Here is a 19,083-nt window from a genome sequence, read left to right as displayed (position 1 = left end):
TGCGTCCAGTAGTTCTAGTCCGATTAATCACTAATTTTAATGTTTTGTTTGCACAGATGGTTTCCGATTTACCCACGCACAACCCGCACAATTGAGAAAAATGTCCCTTGTATCTGGTCAATGATTGACTTCCATAGTAAGTATATTTTTAGAAAAATATTGACCAGTCAGTTTTAAGACACACTTGTACATAACCTAGTTAGTAACTAATTTTTATTTTAATTCTATTTTAGATATTCACTACGTTCGACATTAACGTCTAATACAGAGAATAAATGACTCTTATCAGGTATTTTTATTAGAAATAAAAAGTGTCTCTGTTTACAACTATTCCTATCTACTTTTCACCTAATTTAATATTTCTTCTATTTTTAGGGTGACCACTTCATTCACGAGTGGATGTCGTTCTCGTCAAATATCAATTCAAATATTTATAAATAAATATTTAATGTACTCTGCATTTTCACTTCCCTGAACTAACAAAATGCCATACATGAGTCATTACACATCGACTCACTTTTAAGAATAATTATCATATTAGAAAATTATCCTTTTGTCCTTGTCTTATAATATTAATAACCGATAAAACGTCCGTTATCTTTTAAGAAGCTAATTAATTGTTCAATCAATTTAACCTCTTCTCTTCTAACCAATAACATCTGTTGTTAATTTAAGAAGTTACTTAATTTAATTAATTAATCATCAGTTCTAACTTCTTATTCCCTTCTATTTATTCCTCAAAGAATAATAATTGCCATCTGTCGGTTGTCCGTTGCATGTAAGTCTCCTACCTTGTGTAGCCTCTCGTACACTATACGATATACGACACAAAAAATAAGTGCGTTTTAGCAAAGAGAAACCTGAGAGCGGCCACGTCGCTTTAACGAGCATATTAAAGTCACTAGATTATATCTAGTAACTTTAGGGCATATTGTTCTGATGCGCTCCCTGAGAAAGTAGACATGAATTAGTAACGATATATGATTCGTGTCCATCCTATGGTTTATGTCCGAACTATTTAGATGAGATGGACAGTCATCCGAGAACCGATAATATATCGTTTTGGCTTTGTCATAATTACGATTATCTTTCTAATTAAATATTATCCGATTTATGTCGTGTTTGATGTCATTTTAATCATAAAAATCTTATTAATTCATTAAAATTATTTTTAAATCGATAAAATGAAAAATTAAAAAATGTTATTTTCTATAGTGAAATAATGGGTGCGTTCCTTTTGGACGCTTACACGCTTAAAGCGCTTATAAGCATTGCTTACGCTGTTCCATTTGGAGTTATAAGCGTTTATAACGTATTAATAACGTCACTGTGACGTCATAACTTGTGCTCACAAATGCTTATTCCATCGAGGTAGAGCAACAAAAGCGTGAGCGCTTACAGCGCGTGAGCGTTCATATGAAACGCACTCGTGGTATCGCATGATGAATAGAAAAATAGATTTAAATTGTAATGTGATTAATATATGATTAATAACTAAAATGTGATTTAAATTGTACATCGGTATATGATGGTAAAATCTTTTCTACGTAATTCTTTAGGCGTAATATTGCAGTTTTCTCGCGATACTTATTAAGAATTAAAAAAATGTTTTCTACTTCTGTATTAAGTTTTAAAGAATCTCCATTGTCATCAAATAATATTTCGAACATTATTACAATTAGTGAACACAAAAGAACAATCTGTTTTTCCGCCATTTTGACATGCTCACAATGCTTATGCACCCAAAAGGAACAACTTTCCGTTTGCAATTTTAAGCGCTTAAGCAGCAAACGGAACGATTGAAAATAGCGCTCATAAGCGTGAGCGCTTACAGCGCGTGAGCGTTCATATGGAACGCACTCGATATATGATACGAAAAACGTTGGATAAAGGAATTCTCACGAACAAGACTTCGGAACGCTTTGATGTTGTTCATCTCGTTTATTCCTTACTCGTTCTCTCTCTCTCTCTCTCTCTCTCTCTCTCTCGTTTTCGACGCTCACCAGTTTCGCGAAGATCTTATCTTATCTATAATATATAAAATATAAACATCTTATAAAATAAAAATTGAAACTTTCATTTCGTATTTCATCAGTTTGAAAATAATTGTAATGGATTAGTGACACGCTTATGTATCATGTGTGACGTATGGTTAATGGTAATTACTGATGACGTTCAAGGGCTGGAAAAAAATTTATACATAAAAATTTAGAAAATAGGAAAAAGTATTTATAAAATTAGAAAAAATATTTCGTTATCATAGTAATTTTTTAAATAATTTCCAAAACATGAATTGGATATTATTTCTAAATGCAGAATTTGCGAAATTAAATGCTGATCGCATATTATAAATTGTCATAATTTATATTTCAAAATTATAATAAGATTTGCAGCGTTTAGATTACAAATTTATACTAAAAAAAAAGATTTTATGCAAGCAATATTGATAGCAAATCTACGGCAATGCATATTTAATTTTCTTAATGTTTAGTATATGATACATACAATATATTATAATTTGTGATACATAAAGTATTTTTACTTGTGATACAAAAATATTTTTGTTTTTATAATATTTTAATTTTTGTGATATATAAAGTATTTTAATTTATAATACATTTGTGATACATGCAATATTCTAATTTGTTTTCTAATAAAAAAAGTATTTTAATTAATATTTTATATATTTATTCTTTTCATATTAATTTTATTTTGTTAATAATATTTATATACAACTACTAAAGATGTAATGTAAACAATTTATTATTATATATATTAGTCTGATATTTTATTTAAAAAAATTATAATACTTTTAGTTCTTTTGAAACGTTTATTTTTTATTTGAAATATAATGTTTACATTCATGATTAGGTGATTTAAATATGAACGGGAATTGCCCAGATTTAGAGAACCAATCAAAAGTAGATGTCATATGGCGCGATTCTTGTTGGAAGTCTCTAGTCTCTACGAATAATAATTTCTTAAACGTTTGACTATCTAGTTTCTACCGATAATCGACGATTATTTTAATTAACGTATATATATATCTAATCTGTTCTACAGCATTTGGCGGCATTTTACGGGATTATCAAATGCCGTGTGATTTTTGTGCGACGTTTGTGCCATAAGTTTAGATGCGGTTATATAAATATATTTTTTTGTAGTTTAGACATTAAACTCGACGTCTGTCAATTCTGCTGGAACGTCGAGGAAAACGCAAAAATGTCGCGAATATCGGAGAGAATCTGCGGTGTTTTGAATCTAGCCAATAGTTCGAGATTGAGCGACAAAAAGGTAACACTATGCGTCACTTGTTATCAGTTATTAAAAGAAATTAATAACTGTGTCACTTAATTGTATTATATCTACTTTATACTACGATATCATAGAAATTCATTTTTATACATTATTTTATGAAATTAAATATAGTCGACGTATAGAAAAAATTAAATGTCAAAATTATTTTAATTTTATTTTAATTTTTTCCAATTTTTTGCTTAAAACAAGTTATTTAATTTTTTAAATTTTGATATATATTTATATCATGCTCCAATTCAACTTGTCTTTGCTTAAAAAAATTACATCAGATTTTACAAAAAACTAACTATAAGTGAAATTTAATCAAAGATTCAAATTGGATTGTATGTTTAATATGCAACCTGTTTATCAAGATTCTTATATTTTCTCTCTCAGCACTTTCTAAAATCTGTTTTTACCATTTTCCAGAAATGTGTCTCTGGACTATTGGATTTGTATCGGAATGACGATGCTCTTGATGAAATATATGAAAATACGGAAAGAAAAGTTCCAGGGAATGCTAATTGGTCTCACATTATGCTCACAGCTCACAAACTAATTCTTGATGTAAGAAAAATTGTGTCAAAATTTTTCTTTCACTATGTATTATTATTTATTATTTTAAATTTTTAATTATTATTTTATTTATTATTTTAAATTATTGTAAATTTTTTCATGTTTAAATAAAAAAATAATAAAGGAAGCGGAGAAGCCCAGTAAAGAAACAACTACCAAAAACAATGAGAGACAAGCGCTATGTGGTTTAGTGATTGATACAATTCGTCGATCTAACGAAAGATCTACTGAACTTCTAAATGGCAACAACATGGTCTCTATGATTCTGCAAATATTGGATTCTAAAATCTATGTACACTATCAGGACACATATCTGGCAATACTGGTGAAATATGTATTGCCGAAGAGTGCGAATCATAACAACATCACAGCAGAACAATGGAGAGAATTACTGACAGTTTGCAGCAAGCTGTACAAAAAGGCACATCTCAAGAAGCACATTGTGTTAGACGCACTACAAATGATTGTAGATCATTCTTTCTTTCACACAAATCTAGTTTCTCATGTGAAGAATTTACTGCTTTTTCTGGGTATGTTAATATTTTGTTAAATTATCTTTTAGGCAAAATTAAATTTCCCAGATTATTTAAGTCTACTTTAGCAGTATAAAAAATTGTTTTTCTAGGAATTTTTTTTGAAGAATATTAAAAATTAATCAATATGTTTTTATTGATATTTAAAAAGTATGTCAATATTTTTAAATCTTATTTCTGGATATCTGTAATAAATCTAAAATAATTTTGGCATAAAAAAATTCAGTCTAGTTTCAGGATATTTTTGGGGTATTTTTTGGGAATCTAATTTTATTTAAAAAAGTAGTGTCATTTTATATATAAAATTAATTTCTATTTTGTTGAATTATTTATTTTTTGAAGGTCAAAAAATTAATTTTTTAAATTATAATTAGGTTCTTAAAAAAAAAAAAAAAAAATGTTTCTCATTAGAAAAATAAAGTTATTTAGTTCAAGAATTTTCAAGATATCTGCCACACTAATTTTGAAAAGTGTTTTGAGAAAAATGTGTTTAAAGAGTATTGCAAGTCCATTTGAAGACACACGTGCTATCTTATTCAAAATCTTATAATTTTCTCTATCAATGTAGCGAATTTTTCAATAAAATTGGAAAGACATATTCTTCAAACATTATACTTTCTTCATATTCAAACATTATGTTTTCTTTTTTCAAAACATGAAAAATCTATTTTGTTTACCCTTTAAAATAAATTAGACTCTTTAGAGGTAATATAAGATTAACAATTACTTTGTGTTTTCTAGAGAACGCTTTTGAAAATGTCAAAGCAAATAACGACGAACAGTTGACGGAGTCCTTCTACAGACTTAGCAGCAGTGTATGCAGGCAAATCGCGACGGAATCAAGGCTCACACTTTGCAAATTCAGCGAAAGCATATCGATGAACATCCTACGTTTAAATGGCTCCGAGGGAAAGTACAAATTGCTATTAATCTTTCTGCAAATTCATCATCCGGATGGTATAGGGTACGACGACGGCGCATACGCCTACAACTGGAACAAGTGGAAAGATTTGCTGCATAGCATGTGCCAGCTTGTTCAGGAAAATTGCAAATTGGACGTGCAGTGGCGTAGTTTTATCGAATTTGCTAGCGAAGGTATCGTTTTATAATTTATAATACACTATAATAATATAGAGATACTTTGTTTTTAATCACTTAATCTAGAAATAGAATATAATCTGAATGTTAGGATTTTTTGAAAGGAGTAACAATGTATATTCCTGACCTGTATTGCATAAGAAAGAAGAATTGCCTTGCAAGATACACTACTGTATAATGACTTAATTTTAATGAAATAATCAATTATTTTATAATTATATAAACTTATGAAATTTTAAATTATATCAACAATCATATAGTTTTTCTGTTATCTGAAGATTTAAATTTTGAATACTAATAAAATATAATATTAATTTTTAAATAAAATATAATAAATTATATATTTATTATATAATAATATTAAATATTAAATTTAAATAAGATGTGTGTTTTTTGCAGTCATGAAGCAAGTAATGGATAACTCAGTGAATACTGGCACTATTGACACAAATTTTCTCGACGACATCTATTCTCAACCGGCCAAACGTAGACGAGTAATAAATAGGATGGAAAACGTCGTCAATTTAGTGACAGACAGCAGTCCTGAAGAAGTGTGGCCCTTGTTGAGGATCCTTGAGGAAACACTAAAGAAATATCCACAGTGCTTGAAGCCACAAGATTTCGCGCCCTTGCTGCAACGCTTGACGGAACTCGCTCAGTCTCGAGACGAGCTCATCATGGACAAGTTGTACAATCTCGCTATTGTTCTCATGGAGAACGAAGTATCTAACGAAAAGGAAGTGCAGGATACCATGATTCACTGGAGTAAGATCTGGGACATGCTGCTTAGGTGCATAAATATACAAATTAATTAAGGATTGCAAAATTGAAGAATTTTAATTAAAATATAATATTTTATTAATAATATTTATATAAGTATTATTTAATTATTTAATATAATATTTAATATAATTTATATTAATTTATTATATTGAATTATTTTTTATTATATATAATTTATTATATATTATATATTATAATATATAATTTAATATAATATTTAATATTATTAAATATTAATAAAATATTAATTATGTAAACGTATTACATATTTTCAAATACATATATAAATATGTTATATGTACTGATTGTGAGGTGCATATGTAAATGAATTAAAAATTAAAAAGTTGAAAAATTTTAATTAAAACTAACATTGATAATGATTTTAATTATTTTTTGCAAAAATTTGTCTTTTAATGTCAATTTTATACATGTACAATTATATTAGGATTATTGTTGCAGGTCTCTGGGAGCAAATCAGAATGAAGAGTCGGGTCACTCACTGATCCGCTGTTTTATAATGCACAACAAGATGCCCAATGCAAACGCCCTTCTCAGGTTGTATCTAACAAGGGCGATCCGCTGGTCACCGAACAGCGTACACACGCTACGACAGTTGTGCGAACGCGTCTCTTTGCCAGAGGACGCGTTTACGTCGGTATTGAATCCATCGCCAACGACCACGCCGATCTGCGACAGAACGCGTCTTCTAGAGTGGCTGCTAAACGCGCCGTGGCAAAAGCTAGTGACACGATTGTCCAATGAAACCATCGAGAACATCTGCGCCCTGTTAGTGGATCTCGTTCTGAGCTCCCGTTGCCGGCAAAGTATCAGGAAGTCGCGAAAGCGCGAGGAACCGCGCGAACCCGTTTTTATGTCGCACCGGGACATCTATTCCACGGACCTTTCACGACTCTGTCACGCGTCTTTGACATTCAAGCTAAAGTTTTCTGCGAAATCGAAGGACGAGCGCGACAAACAAGATTTTAGGCTGGCGGTCACGGACGGAAGTCCCATCTTCTGCGTACAGGAAGCGTTCAATTTTCTGAAGAAAGGCTTGCACGATGTTCTTCAAAGTGAAGACTCCAACGACGAGACGACAAATACAATTGAAGTGCATGTTGTATTGATGAAGGTTGCGCTCCTAGCCAGATCGCTGTCCACTCTGAAGCAGCTGGGTATTATTTCGAAGGAGGACACCATTGAGCCATTGATCGACGCGATGGAGAAGCATCTGAAGAGTAGTTTCGAAGTTCTCGCGAGAATCGACTGGAGCAGGTGCGAAAAGTGTATTGAAATTTTAAATGAAACAGTTGGTCATCTCTTTCCTCTTTTTCTTTCAAAATCATCGAAAAGATTCGAATCTTAAACATTTCTACTTTTTAATTTTAATAGTATATTAATAATAATTATATTGTAATTAATTATGCATTAAAAATTTGAGCTTTTATTAAGATTTATTTTCACTTTGAAATGTCTTACGTTATTAAATATTTATTTATAGGTATGCATGCAAGTATACGTACTTGTTGAGCATGACCAGAGCATTGAATGTGCTCTATAGGACAACCTATGACGCAGACATCGCGAGGATAATCATCTCTTCGTCTACCGTGGATATGTTGAGAAATATTTTCGATCTTCTGAATCTCGATAACAGTCGTCGAAGCAGTGATTATAAGGAACATGATACTTTTCAGGTATCTACGTTGTAATCATCTAGATAAGATAAGATAATAGAATTCATCTTAAATATAAAATTTTATTTTAGATAAGATAAAAACGATTTATTTAAATTAGATAATAGATGAAATTATAAAGCAATTATCTTATCTAGATAATTATCTCTTTAAGATAATATTGCTTTGGGAAAATAATTAAGGAAAAAATAAAATAATTGTTATCTATAATCGTTATATATAATTATAATTTAACTCGGTGTTTAGTAAATATTTAATGATTTTTTTAATATGATTAGAGGTTGCCTTTAGCCTTTGTTGAATCTAAATATAAGAACCAAATATATTAAAGAATTACAAAAGGTTTACTGACGACTAATTGTGAATTATTCTGGATACAACTATCATCTTAAATAATTTAAGACATTTTTTCATCTAAGATAAAGATGTAGATAAACACATTTCATTATTAAATAAAGATCTAGATAAAGATGAGATAAGAAAATTGCTTCATAAAATGATTATCTAAATAATTTTATCTAGATAATATAAAATACTGTGTATATAATAAAGATATCAATTTTAATCCTTGAACGACTTTACTTTTCAGAACAGACGCAAGTGTTCCGGTTTGGAAACGTCGAAATCGTTGTCTTCGACGAATCTCCGACCTGAGGACGCGATCCGTCTTCAGGTTGTCGAAGCCCTGGCCTCCTTCTGCGCACTGCACGTTGACGCGAATCGCGGCAAATCCCCGCTGCAGACAAAGACGATGCGCAACTTGCTCATCACGCAACAGGACTTCACGAATTGCGTCGACTATTGGATATCGTTGACGATCCTGGAGTCGCTTGCAGCCCGTGATCGAGATGAGATTCACCGTGAGTACGCGGACGCGCCGTTGGACCTCGTGCTGGAGATCTACCAGAAGGATCACCGGGATGAGGAATTGACGCGTCGACTGCTGAACCTACTGCCATACTTCCTTGAATTCGCGACCGAGTACAATTATTCGTCGAAAACAATCGTTTACACGCTCATGCAGTTCCACAAACGCATGTGCAAGCGAAACTATGGCGTTCTCATGCACGCGGATTACATGAAATGCGTCTGCAAGTGCGTGGGTATTGACCCGAGCTTCTCGTGGAATCAGGACGGTGATTCCGACGACGAAGTCGTGACGTTGCTGGACAGCGTTTTCGACTACTTCGGCGATGCGCTCTTTGTGCTGCGTTCGCAAGCTGTGCGATGTATTCAGGAGCTTCTATCCCTCAAGAACATCGCTCACAAATGGAAGGAGCAAATATACATCAAAGTGGAGAAGACAGCATTCAATCTTCTAGATGAGGCTCAACAATCAAGTTCTGATCCACAAAAGTATGAACATTAAAATATAAGTAGTATTTTAATTTAATTTCTCCAGGCAAATATCTCGAGAAATGTGGAAAAATCTCTAGGTAAAAGTTGTTTAGCTCGAAGGAGGGTATGAGATACTATTGATTTGACCTTGGATAATCGTTTGAAGGTCACATACTTTTTTATGAAATTTTCTATTTTTTGCATATTTTTGTAATTCTTCTCGAGACCTTTTTAAAACATTATAATTTTGTTTTAGTACAATGTAGGTGACTGTAAGCCAGTCAAACAGGTAAATTGTTCATTATCTAGTATTGAACCTATTACATTTTTTGTTTAACAAAGTCATAAGCTATAACATATAAAGAAATAAGCTGATTTTACCGAGATAAAATTTTATATATAAAATCCAATTTTATAAAATTGGATATCGGAAAATCAACCGTTTTTTTCATATATTGTAGTTTACGATCTAGTAAACAAAAAAATGTAATAGGCTTAAAGCTAAATAATGAACAAATTACGTGTTTGACCGACTTACAAACAACATATTTTAAAATAAAAACCTCGATAACTTGGAAACGGCTGACGCGAAATGGATAAAATTATAGTGTTTTGAAAAGGCCTCAATAAGAACTACAAGAATATGTAATAAAAAGTAGAAGGTACCACTTAAGAAATTTAAGAAATTGAAGGTGACCTACAAACAATTGTTCAAGGTTAAATCAATGGCCCCATCTTATGTCATTCTTTGAGCCAAACAATTTATTTGAAATGTTCTTCCGTATCTTCCGTATATTTTTTGAGATATTTGTCTGGGGAAATTAAAGTAAAATACCCTGTATATAAAGTATATCTGATGCTGAAACAAATTAGATGAAAAGATTGCCTTTAAATTAAGATAAATTTAATATATAATCTAGTTAATTAAAAATTAAATTGTTTAAAATTAATAGAGTTACTATTAAGTAGTTAAGTTTTAATCTGTTCATAATTTTACGTGAAATAGCAACAGTCTGGAGGAGAGTCAACAACAGGATGAGAGAGAAACCCGAACGGCTAGTGCATTGAACGCACTGGCCTCTGTTACTTGCGCCAGTGGTGTTCTTCAGGGTCGTGCCTTGTTTGCTATGCTACGACTTACGATAGAGAAAAACGTAGACATACGGACTGTGGAAAAGGTCCTCTCGGCAGCAGCGCAACACACAACAACGCACGTCTCACTCGTCGAGGATAACTTAAACTACCTGCTGACATCATGGCTCAAGGACGCGCAGTACCCGTTGCAGAGGTTTCCGTGGATCCTAGTGGGTAAAGACAGATTAACTTGCAACGCTAATGTATAGTAACAGTAGTGTGAAAAATTTTTGTTTTATTTACTGATCAATTTAATTATCAAATTTTAGCCCTATTCCTGACTGTAAAATCATATCCCCGACTATTAAATCATATTCTTGACTATTTAATCATATTCCTGACTAAAATTTTTCGGTATTTCACATTTGATATGATGTTATAATTAAAGACGTAGATTATTAATTTTTGATTCAAATTCGATTTAATTGAAGACTATTATTATGTCTATTATTATGTCAACAGGATGCGAGACTGTGGATGAATTCTTTAGAAAGAACATCAATCACTTAGTTCCGATCGTGCTGCGTACTTCGGGCCTCACCGAGGCCGTATCCTTATGCGCCAATTGCGCCGGTATGGCCTTTGACAAAGTCTTCGAGGACGTTTTTCCGTCTTGCTTTGCCTGGCTGTTGTCGCGCGTTATCTTGTCTAACGGTGAGGCTAAACAGACGATGCAGAAGCTAACGAAGAACACGGACGAGTTCGCGGGTACGCGCAATTTTGGCCGATTATTTTACTCCCGCCTGCAGGACGTTCTGGTGGAACTGATACAGAGGCTGCACGACGAGGACGACTTGCAGCGCGTTCTCTCCATCACGAACGTGTGCTTCCCGGCGACAGATCCGCCGCATTTCATGCGAACTACATTAGATCTGTGCCTTGATCACCTACAGTCTTCTGGTTATCTGGCGTTGGGGGAGACCTTGACGCGTACGCTGGTCGAGCAGCAACCGGCAACGCTGCAGAGGATGCTGTTGTGTCTCGCGAGCGCTGTACACTCGTCGCGTTCTCTCGAGGAGAAGCTCAAACGACTGTATCAATACTCGTACTTCTGCTCGTGGCTGACACGCGACCTGGCGGAACCCATCTTCGACGAGATGGCCGCATTCTTGATCCGGGACGTGTGCTACAGTCTACTGCATATGACCAGAGGAAATAACGATGGGTTATTCATCGCGGCGTGCTGCAAGTTTCTGGAGTTATTCCTAAGACGGGCGCTACCTGCAAGAGCCGTGGAGGTGCGGGACGTCCTCAGATTCGTCGTAGCAGATCTGGTCGGCTTGGCACAGTCGAGCACGAGCAGCGTCAATCGAGTCGCCGCGAATCTACTCAGGTTCCTCGTGGTGGAGCGAAGAGATGTTCTACGGGAAGCTATCGCGAAGCTCAGCTCATTTCCGAACAACGAGATTTTCCGGGAAGCGAGAGAGGCTCGCAATGCCATCAGATCGAAAAAGAACGCAAGCGTGCTGCGCCTCGAGGACGAGCTGGGGCGTTTCTTAGATGCCATAAGTGAGGAAAACGACGAGTGCACACTGGAGGATCTCGCGAACCTCACTCAGCAACTGTCGACCAGGAAGAGGGAGCTGAGAGAATTACATCGAAAGCTGGAGAAACCGTATCCCGAGGATGGTTCCAGTATTCTGCATCGACTGATATTCAAGTAAGCAGGCGTTTCACACTCGAATTATTATTCGTTTTTTCTCTTTAGCGTGCTAACTGATTTTCTATCTCAGATTGGCCAAGCTAACGGAATCGTCTAATCCGCACGTATCGATAGAAGCCACCAAGTGTCTTGGCGAATTGGGCCCGACGGATTCCACTGTGGCCTTGCGACCAACAGGAAGTCTCGTTCAGGAAGCAAACTACGCGATAGAGATCCTGACCTATCGGTCGGTCGCGATGCTGATGAATTTCCTCGTGGAGAACTCGGTGGAACTTCGCAAGGTTTTTATATCTTCATGTTGAAGCTACCATTCCATGTTATCTTAAGCTTGCAATTAGATATTTAGGAGATTGTGATGAAACGTCAGACGCAAATGTTTTGTCAATTCTTTCTTTTCAGAGTTTATATATAATCTTTCTCCTTTTTGAAGAAGCAAAGATGGATTAGGCTAACAGATAAATTACAATTCAAGGTTAGTGCCGATGCCCTCTACGCGGTGCTGTCGACCTCCTTTGGTCGTAAACTGTCGAACTCCGAATACACGAAGGACTTGTCGAATATCCTCGAAGAGTCCGCGCCTCTGAAGATCGATTACATCCGACCGTTCGCTCGTGGACGTTGCGTGACACAGGTGTCCTTTTGCGTGGACGCCGCGAGATTTCGCAGCGTCATGAATCCAGAAAACCCGCTGTGGACCATTCAGGACAACGAGAATTACACCGACTGGATCGTCAAGTTAACCTGCGGCATCGCCGAGTGCTTTGCCGACTCTTATCTAGAGAGCTACCTGCCGGTCTGTCGACTCAGCGTCAAGTTCTGTGAACTGATCCTACCGAGGATCGTCTATCTTGTTATTCATCGAAACAGCAGCTTTATTGGAGCCATGTGCGACTGCGTCAATCAGTTCTTCAGGTATTATCGCTAGCGGCGTAAACTAAAATTCAATATCGATTAAAATTGACCAACTAAATCCAATTAAAATTGCCAGGCAACACTTTGCGATCAACCACGAGGCGGAGACTGTCACGTCGTCGACGCCGAGAGGCAGCGGCTGCGACCAAAAGATTGTACGCCGCATGCTGGACGTGGTGAATCACGTGCGGGCGCAGCTACCGGATGGCGTGACCTTGACACTCGACTACGTCAACTTGGCAAGAGCTGCGCACAAGTGCTCCGCGTACTACACGGCCCTGTTGTTCGCGCAGTTTGCCTGCGAGTCTGTCTCGTCGGATTATCCGGATTTCAGCAGCGATCCAAGGATCGATTACATCTACGAACGCCAGCCGATGGTAGGTCGAGTGTTGCAAGACATCATGCTGGACACCTACCTGAACATCAGTGACCCGGACGCCACGAGTGGTGCCGGATCGTCGCATCTGCTCGATCAAGACTCTCGGATACAGTATTACGCTCGCACCAACTGCTGGGACAAGGTCATGCTCGCACAAGACATCGAGCTGTCGCACAGCGGCAATCACTCGTCGTTGACGAACGCCAGGATGGAGATGGCGAACGCACTACATCGCTCGGGACTACAGTTTCTCCAATGGCGGTTCCTGGGTGACTGCTTAGATGAAAAGTTTAGGTGAGATTATATCTAAAAATTTGGATGAAAGAGGGCATGCGATTATATATTCCGCAAATATGTAACAGTTACGAGTGCGCCTGGAGACTTGGCAAGTGGAACTTGCTGGTCGACGACTCTGTTGCCACTACTAGTCACAACGATTTTCAACCGCAACACTTGCGACTGGAGTCCCTGGAGAACGCGTTTCACGTGCATCATTATGACGCGCTAAAGTGCCTCCACGAAAACGACCGAAGAGGGACGGAACGGGCGATCGAGCGCGCCCGCGTAAACGTGATCCGCGGACTGCGAGTAATCAGTCTAGAGAGCAGCCGAATCCTCAACGAGAAACTGTCACAACTGCGGCTGTTGCGCGAAATCGAGCAGCTGAATTCAGCGGCTGACTCGCCGCAGGAGGGATATTCAGAGGTATTGCAACGCTGGAATAAACACGAGATCAGCCTGACAGGTCAGTTCGACTACGTGGAGCCGATCTTATGGCAGCGAATCGTCATGTTCCGCATCCGCGAATCTCTGTGGACGGACACGAACATACGTGAGACGTTCTTTGCCACTTGTCTGGACCTGGCGGAGGTTGCGGTGGGTCAGGGTGACTTTCAAGTGGCCGCTCGAGCACTGGGCACGCTAGCGACTCAGCGAAACCTCTCTAGAGATTTGGAGAACCAATGTCTCTACCAGGAATCGCTCCTGGCGTGGATGAAACACGACCAGGTCATTGCGCGGCGTCTGTTGCGCAATCTGATCGAAAAGAGAGATCCGAAGCCGAGCCTAAGAGCCAAAGCTCTGCGAGTGTATGGCGACTGGTTGGCCGAGACCAAGTCAGAGAATCCACAGGCGGTAATCCAAAAATATTATCTGGAGTCTATCGAAACCAGCAAGACTATCGATGAGCAGACGCCTGATGTCGTTAGAGATTTATACGACACACAGGTAAGAGAACAAAGGTCTATAAAAAAATAATTGATATTAACTTACGAGTTTTATATAACATATGTATATGCACACCTTTCATCATCATCTTTCTCAGGTTGCACTGGCGCGCTTTGCCGACGCGCAGTATGAGCAGATCAGCGCGTACATGAACTCTCCGATATACGAGTCATTGAAAGAATACGCTCGCAGCAGTGATCTAAAAACTCAGGTTTTAGACCAGGCGCAGATGAAGAATCAGGATATCAAACGTGCCGTGATAATCAACCAGAAGCAATCGACGAACGACGCGGCCGAGTTAAAAAACATCGAGCAGGAGAGGCGCAACTATCTCACACAAGCTCTAAAATATTACCTGAAGACGTTGTGTAGCAGCGAGGAGCACAATCTGCTCATCTTCCGGCTGGTTGCACTCTGGATGGATAACATGCTCGATAACGAGGTGAACGAAGAACTGCTGGACGAGCTGGATAACGTGCCGTCTTTCAAGTTTGTGCCACTGGTGCCACAATTGGCCGCTCACGTGAGTAACGATCTCAAGCACCAGCGGAGTTTTTCCACGCGAATTTTCAAGATCCTCGAGCGCTGCGCTCTGCAACATCCGTATCACACGTTACCTGTGGTGTTGGCGCTGAAAAATCTACACAGCGATCCGGGATCCACGGTCACGAAAGAAGAACGTCGCGTGCTGGGAGCCAAGAAGCTCCTCAAGCGATTGGCCGAGTCATCCGTGCGCGATATCGTTCAAGAAATGGAGAGTCTATCGCGAGCGCTGTTGAGTCTCGCTTACTGGCAACCCAAGGGCAAGTGCTGTACCGGAAAATGTTATCCGATACCACGAGATCAGTTGATATCCAAGGTACTTTTAAGAGAAGACATTCGTATAAATTGCGATTTTCAAAATCTGATTCCTTTCTAGATCAAGAACTTGGACAATGTTCTTCTACCAACCTTGAGCTTAGTTGTCAGACCGTCAGGTAATTATGACAACGTGGTCGGCGTGAAGGCGTATCAGGAGACTTGCGAGTTTGTCGGCGGCGTGAACGCGCCGAAGAAGATCATCTGCGTCGGTACCGACGGCGTGCAACGCCGACAGTTGGTCAAGGGCAAAGACGACCTACGGCAGGACGCGGTGATGCAACAGGTGTTCTCTGTGATGAACACACTGTTGCGTACGTGCAAGGAGACCAAACGACGGAATCTGCGTATCAGAACGTACAAAGTAGTGCCGCTGACACAGAGGTCAGGCGTGTTGGAGTGGTGCGATAACACGGTGCCAATCACGACGACCTTAATAGGTGGTCCAGACACGGTCGGTATACACAAGAGGTATTATCCGCGTGACCTGACAGCTGAAGCGGCCAGGAACAAAATGAAAAACGTCGCTCAAGGGTCGAACGAGGCAAGTAATGTCCAGTTTTGGATTGGTTAATTAAGATTTTTTGCTTGATTCTAATTAAAATTCTCGAAGATTCTGTTTTTAAAATTGCCTTTTGTGCTGATTATCCAGATGAAGCTAAAGGTTTTCCTCGAGTGTTGCAAACGTATGCGGCCGGCGTTCCACCACTTCTTCGAGGAGAAGTATCGATCGCCCGAGACCTGGGTTGAGAGGACGCTCACGTATACGCGCAGCGTCGCCACTACGTCCATCGCGGGTTACATTCTGGGCCTTGGTGATAGGCACTTGAGTAATATTCTCATCGACGAGCACACCGCTGAAGTGGTGCACATCGACTTTGGCGTGGCTTTCGAGCAAGGCAAGGTTCTGCCCCTTCCCGAGACCATTCCTTTCAGGTATAGAGGAAACCCGAAGAAATCATTAGTTTATATCTTATTATCATTTCGCACATTTAATCTTCTTTAATTATCTTCATTCGATTGTCGTTATTGAATCATCACTCTGTTATAGACTAACTAGAGACATCGAGGTTGCCATGGGTGCTTCCGGTATCGAAGGCACCATGAGACGCAGCTGTGAAGTGACCATGACGATGCTGCGCGATCAGAGACAAATTATCATCACCCTCCTTCAAGTCCTATTGTACGATCCGCTCTTTACGTGGGCCATCACCCCGGAGAAGGCCTGCAAGATGCAGAGCGACGTCGTAAGAGGTTACTCGGAAAACAGCGGGCGAGGTAAAGAAAATTAAGCGAGCGAGAAAAAATGCTGGTCTATTAAACATAATTAGGAAATTCCGAACTCCTCAACTAAGATTGTGTCTTGGGGGATGTGCAGCACATTTGTTTTTAAAGGAATACTTTTTTTCTAGGCTTCTAAGCTCATTTCTAAAAGTTCCCAAATATTCTTTCATGCAATTCTGAGAGGAGAGAACCTATTTTATTTTATGTATATAAATTGCAACTTTTATATTAAGTAAATATATTGTTTTGTTAGGTTAGAACTCGGTCGGTACATCGGTATCCCCTTAAGTTAAAATTCACGATTGTCACCTTTTTTTCTTCAAAATCTCATAAATTGTTTAAAACATTTTTTTTTGTATGACGTTTCAGAGAAAATCTCTTTGACCTATCGTTCGTGAACACTCTTCTATATGTATAATTTTTATCCTCTTTCAAAATACATTTAAATCAGCGGATACATAAATTGCAATGTGTCTCAATTTATTATCTTCTTTTGCTTTTTAGCATCTGTAGAGACCAACAAGCTCGCCAAGAGAGCTCTTTTGAGGATCGAACAAAAATTACGGGGAACAGAGGACGGTTTGGTTTCCAGCGTTCCGGGGCAGGTCGAAAGACTTCTACAGGAGGCGCGAGACCCCGCAAATTTATGTCGGGTCTATTGTGGCTGGCAGCCATATTTGTAAATCTCAAGAAAGATGTTTTCATATAAGTTTTCTAAGATAAAAGTTTTTAACTTTGTTTTAATATATAATATAAAATATTTGAATTCTATCTTTTTTTACATTCATTAAAATATTAAAAAGTTAATTAAAGTTATAGTTGAAGTTTTTTAAATAAATTTTTTAATTAATAAAGTTAATTAATTAAAAGTTGCATATCTACGGTGACTGTGTTTCGGGATCTGTTGCAATGATTTTAAGAAATCAAAGCAAATCGAAATATCGTGATTTAGGGTTTGGTTTTGTTTCGAAAATCGTCAGAGTAGAATAGCCTTTGAACAACATTTCACTTGACAAATAAAAATATTCTCGAAGGCATTGATTGGCAGAAAATTTTTGTAATTCTAAAAATTCCTTCAACAACCAATCAGTGTATTTGTACGACAAATAGCACCATTTAAATGATTAAGAAAGGTTTTTGTTGCTAATTGGTCATATGCTATTTTACAATTCTTGATGAATAGATTCACAAACATAATCTAATATTGATATAAGCTGTATTACGCCACCTGAAATTTTTATATGATTTTACATTCTGAACAAAGTGAAAGTATATAAAAGTGTGCAAGAGTTATAATTTATAGTAAAAATTGATAAAAAAATAAATTGCGACAAGTATCTAATAGTAGAATGTCTATCAAAGATTGTCTTGAAAAAACAATGAAAATTTAGAATTCTCAAGGATTTCTTTTGTAAAAATTAGAGAATTCTCATGGAATTTTATTGACTCAGGAAATTAAAAAAAAATTTTGTCTTCAGATTTTTCTCTTCTCTTTTGTAAACAATTTGTAAGCAAACACATAATTATGTGTTTAAAACATTATAAATATATCTTTATTTATAAAATGCTTATCTATAAAGTTGTTCAATTTTTTTTCATAGTACATTATTATATACAAATCTAACACTTGAAACTAAGAGGCTTTATGTTCTTCTTTCGTACGAATGAAAAACATTAGAAAACACAAAAAGCTTATTTTAGAAAGAAAGTCGCACCAAAAATCTTTAAAATATTTTTTTTTATCTGGAATTTTTAACAAATAGCTTAAAGAATATTCAGGAAATTTGTTATCTGTATTAAATAATTTGAATATAGACACCCTGAATAATCTCTAATAAATTTCTTTCTTTTTGTTGATGTTTTTCGAGAAGAAGACTCGAAGAGAGACCAAAATACATAAATTAAATTCCTTAAATAAACCTTTAATTAAATATCTTTATTTCATGCTTTTGAGCTATGTTGGCTCTTACTTGCCTATTTGATGATACTTTATATTTTTTAAATCAATTCTATAAATCACAACTCCAGGAAAAAAGGAGATAAATGTATCTCTTTGATAAAAAAATATATATATTTAATAAATGTAAGTAAAAAAATTCTATTCAGAAATATTTGATGGATTAATATAATATAAATTATATATATATATTGTAAAGTTTTTAATTTTTTGTCTACTTCTGACAAAGAAAGATATGGAAGTGTCCTCCGATTTTAATGCGCTTTAAACATGTTGTGTAGTCCAGATCAAAATAGGAGTCACGTATTCTTTTTATACGTACTTTTTTTAGTCGTTAAGGAGGTGAC

At 36.8% G+C, this 19,083-nt stretch overlaps 1 protein-coding gene across 1 annotated transcript; it reads left to right on the top strand.

Moving 5' to 3' along the window:
* The first annotated feature begins 2,993 nt into the window (after window positions 1-2,993).
* On the top strand, window positions 2,994-18,546 carry Tefu (Serine/threonine-protein kinase tefu). The gene is made up of 19 exons (XM_072907763.1): window positions 2,994-3,294; window positions 3,727-3,864; window positions 3,998-4,403; window positions 5,148-5,501; window positions 5,904-6,294; window positions 6,747-7,562; window positions 7,789-7,984; window positions 8,574-9,340; window positions 10,329-10,630; window positions 10,919-12,116; window positions 12,190-12,400; window positions 12,592-13,031; window positions 13,108-13,704; window positions 13,773-14,637; window positions 14,735-15,496; window positions 15,557-16,039; window positions 16,148-16,431; window positions 16,547-16,773; window positions 17,284-18,546. The coding sequence occupies exons 1-19, from the start codon at window positions 3,223-3,225 to the stop codon at window positions 17,460-17,462; spliced, it is 8,688 nt and encodes a 2,895-aa protein (XP_072763864.1). The 5' UTR covers window positions 2,994-3,222; the 3' UTR covers window positions 17,463-18,546.
* Window positions 18,547-19,083: the final 537 nt, after the last annotated feature.

The sequence above is a fragment of the Anoplolepis gracilipes genome, chromosome 15 (genome assembly GCF_047496725.1).
Source record: "Anoplolepis gracilipes chromosome 15, ASM4749672v1, whole genome shotgun sequence".
NCBI classification, from domain to species: domain Eukaryota; kingdom Metazoa; phylum Arthropoda; class Insecta; order Hymenoptera; family Formicidae; genus Anoplolepis; species Anoplolepis gracilipes.
This window is presented reverse-complemented; position numbering and strand designations above follow the sequence as displayed.

Bases quoted from the DNA above. Each gene is read 5' to 3' on its own strand.
- Tefu (XM_072907763.1), top strand. From the start codon at position 3,223: ATGTCGCGAATATCGGAGAGAATCTGCGGTGTTTTGAATCTAGCCAAT. The intron at 3,865-3,997 runs GTAAGAAAAATT...AAAATAATAAAG, and splicing joins CTCACAAACTAATTCTTGAT to GAAGCGGAGAAGCCCAGTAA. The intron at 15,497-15,556 runs GTACTTTTAAGA...ATTCCTTTCTAG, and splicing joins GAGATCAGTTGATATCCAAG to ATCAAGAACTTGGACAATGT.